Source organism: Camelina sativa, chromosome 7 (genome assembly GCF_000633955.1).
Source record: "Camelina sativa cultivar DH55 chromosome 7, Cs, whole genome shotgun sequence".
NCBI classification, from domain to species: Eukaryota; Viridiplantae; Streptophyta; class Magnoliopsida; order Brassicales; family Brassicaceae; genus Camelina; species Camelina sativa.
In genome coordinates this window covers 18106817-18109690 of record NC_025691.1, presented here as the reverse complement: position 1 = coordinate 18109690, position 2874 = coordinate 18106817, and the positions used below count along the sequence as shown (strand labels likewise).

The 2874-nt window shown below is 38.7% G+C and overlaps 2 protein-coding genes across 3 annotated transcripts; one reads left to right on the top strand and one right to left on the bottom strand.

Moving 5' to 3' along the window:
- On the top strand, nucleotides 61-1210 carry LOC104701429 (ABC transporter I family member 17-like). The gene is made up of 2 exons (XM_010417116.1): nucleotides 61-540; nucleotides 616-1210. The coding sequence occupies exons 1-2, from the start codon at nucleotides 189-191 to the stop codon at nucleotides 1056-1058; spliced, it is 795 nt and encodes a 264-aa protein (XP_010415418.1). The 5' UTR covers nucleotides 61-188; the 3' UTR covers nucleotides 1059-1210.
- On the bottom strand, nucleotides 1107-2874 carry LOC104701430 (binding partner of ACD11 1). 2 transcript variants are annotated; one of them, XM_019227696.1, is made up of 6 exons: nucleotides 2767-2874; nucleotides 2406-2474; nucleotides 2198-2301; nucleotides 2033-2108; nucleotides 1863-1946; nucleotides 1107-1787 (listed from the first exon to the last, which is right to left on the bottom strand). In XM_019227696.1, exons 1-6 carry the CDS (start codon nucleotides 2776-2778, stop codon nucleotides 1293-1295), a joined length of 840 nt encoding a protein of 279 aa, XP_019083241.1. In that variant the 5' UTR covers nucleotides 2779-2874; the 3' UTR covers nucleotides 1107-1292. The 2 variants fall into 2 exon arrangements, with proteins under 2 accessions (XP_019083241.1, XP_010415419.1); XM_010417117.2 differs by having other exon boundaries at nucleotides 1107-1784.

The following is a 2874-nucleotide window of genomic DNA, read 5'->3' as shown; positions in this document are numbered from 1 at the left end:
AAAAAAAAAAAAAAAAAAAAAACAAAACAAGAAGTCTTAGATAGGCCATATAACGTGAGTGGTGAAAGAATATTAAAATGTCTACATCAATAGACTGATTCCTAATCTTTGGAACCTGTTGTGGTGGTGCGTCTCATACGGACACAAAGTCTTTTTGATCAAAAAAGTTGAAAACTTTAAAGGCGATAATGCCATCACTTTGGTCTAACGAGTCCGATGGGTTACAAGAACATCTTGTGGACGTTGTTGTGTCGTCCGGTTCAGAAGAACCAAAGATTCGTGTACATGATCTGACCCGAGTCGCCGATGATGGATCTCGGATCTTGAAAGGAGTCAGTATTGATATACCGAAAGGTATGATCGTTGGTGTGATTGGACCTAGTGGAAGTGGGAAGTCAACTTTTTTGAGATCTCTGAATCGTCTTTGGGAACCACCGGAGTCAACTGTTTTCTTGGATGGTGAAGATATAACCAAGGTTGATGTTATCACTCTTCGTCGTAGAGTTGGAATGCTTTTTCAGCTTCCTGTTCTCTTTCAAGGTAATATCAAGATTTTGGAATTAGATTAGTTTAATAGTTTCCGTAGGTTTTTGTTGATGTCTGGTTTGGTCACAGGGACTGTTGCGGATAATGTGAGATATGGTCCGAATTTGAGAGGGGAGAAGTTAAATGACGAAGAGGTTTATAAGCTGTTAAGTCTTGCTGATCTTGATGCTTCCTTTGCCAAGAAGACTGGTGCAGAGTTATCTGTGGGTCAAGCTCAACGAGTAGCACTTGCAAGGACTCTAGCCAACGAGCCTGAGGTGTTGTTGTTGGATGAACCAACAAGCGCTTTGGATCCGATATCGACAGAGAACATTGAGGATGTTATAGTGAGACTGAAGAAGCAGAGAGGGATTACGACTGTGATTGTTTCTCATAGTATCAAGCAGATTCAGAAAGTTGCTGATGTTGTTTGCCTTGTTGTTGATGGTGAGATTGTTGAAGTTCTTAAACCGAGTGAGCTTTCGCAAGCTAAGCATCCAATGGCTCAAAAGTTTCTTCAACTCAGTAACTGAGACCAATTTCTAATTGTCCTGCAAGTCATTACTTTTCTTTTTCTTGGATGTGTTAATAATCTCTTTTGAGAGAGGACAAATGCTGTCTGAATGTAACAACAACACCTTATACGGTTTTTGTCTTTTTATCTTTTCTTTAGTAATTGAAAGCATATATATATCTATGAACAGCAAACCTATCAAAAGAATTTAGTTGAGATGCAAATTGAAAAACTTGATTCGTTGAGATCTGCATCAGCCGAGCTTAACAGGAACAACAGCAGGATCTTTAGGTGAAGAAGGATCAAGTTGGACGATCTCCTTTCTTCCTTCTCCTCCATTCTCAGTTCTCTCTTTAACCGCTTTTGTAACTGCACCAAACGCGTTTGAAAACCACGAAGCTCCACTTGACACATAAGGGTTTGCCATTAAAGCCGTTCTTGCGCTCATAGCCGTCTCTTCAGCAGCTGCTAAAGCAGATTTGGTAATCTCCCTCACTTGATAACGCTCGTCGATATCTCTCAATTTCTCATTCACCACAGTTGTTCCAATGCTTAGCTTCTCGCTCAGACCCATCTTATCGTCAAGAGAGGCAATGGTAGCTGAAGCGTTTGAGATCAAATTGTGTCTGTCGTCAAATGCTTTGGCTTTCTCCATGGCATCTTTTCCAAGAGCATAACCCCTTCCCACCATGATGTTCACCACATCTTCAGCTTTCTTGACAGAGAAACCGTTAAACGAATGTTCCTGCTCCCAAAGCAGAAGACAAGATTAATAAAACTCGTAGAGTAATCAATCAATAAAAAACGCAAAAGAGTTGTCTACCGATTCAAGTGCAAGGGCTTCAGGTGGTAGCTCGTAGTTCACAGCAGGAGTAATACTAACACGATGATCTGCAATGACAGCTCCCTGGAGGAAATATAAGACACATTAAATATATACCCACTCCAAAATGATGCATAAGGGCAAAAGCAAAAGGTATAATAAGAAAATACCGTTAAGAGCATTGCAGTTTCTGCACCTTGTGGATCCTTAAAAGTAACGTAAGCAACCTGAGATTCTTGTGTCTCACTGTGATAAAAAAAGAAAGAACATTAGACATAGGCAAAAGAGTCATCTTTTTAAAAACAATGAGATAAAGAACAAGATCTTAACAGAACCTGCGGATCTCGACGTATTGAATGTCACCAGAGAAAGAAAAGAACTCTTTGATATCTTTCTTAGAAACAACAAGTGAGACATTGCTAATCTTGACAGTTTTCACCTGCAACAAACAACCAAAAAAAGTACCCAAAAAACGAAATCAATAAAAAAAAAAGCCTTTGTGGCAATGACAACACAGTGAAGAAATGTGGTTGGTGTTCTTACACCGGAGACAGTTGACTGTGAATCCATTAGAATGTTGTGATGAGTTTGATCCGAATCAATGAAAACATCCTGTAATGTAAAGTGAGATCAATAGGATTCAAAAAGTAGGATCTGGAAACTGTAGATTTCATAAAGTTTTAACCTTTTGCTTTTTTTTTGTTCATAATAACACCAACACAGTAAAGAGAGAGAGAGAGAGAGATCTCAAACTTCACAAAATCAAAATCACAAAATCTTAGCAAGATATCTTCAGTTCTCAGTAGCAAAAGCAATGAAACTCCCATATTCTAAAATTAGATCTAAAAAATAGCGACGAAGGAGAATCTAAGAACACACAAAAGATAGAATCGAGACTGCTTACCGTTACCGACATTGTTGAAAATGAGATTCTCTGAAGAAGAAATCGCGAGAATAGAAGAATTAGGGATTTTTCAATATTCAAAGTCCTTTTGAGTCTCTCTCAACAGTG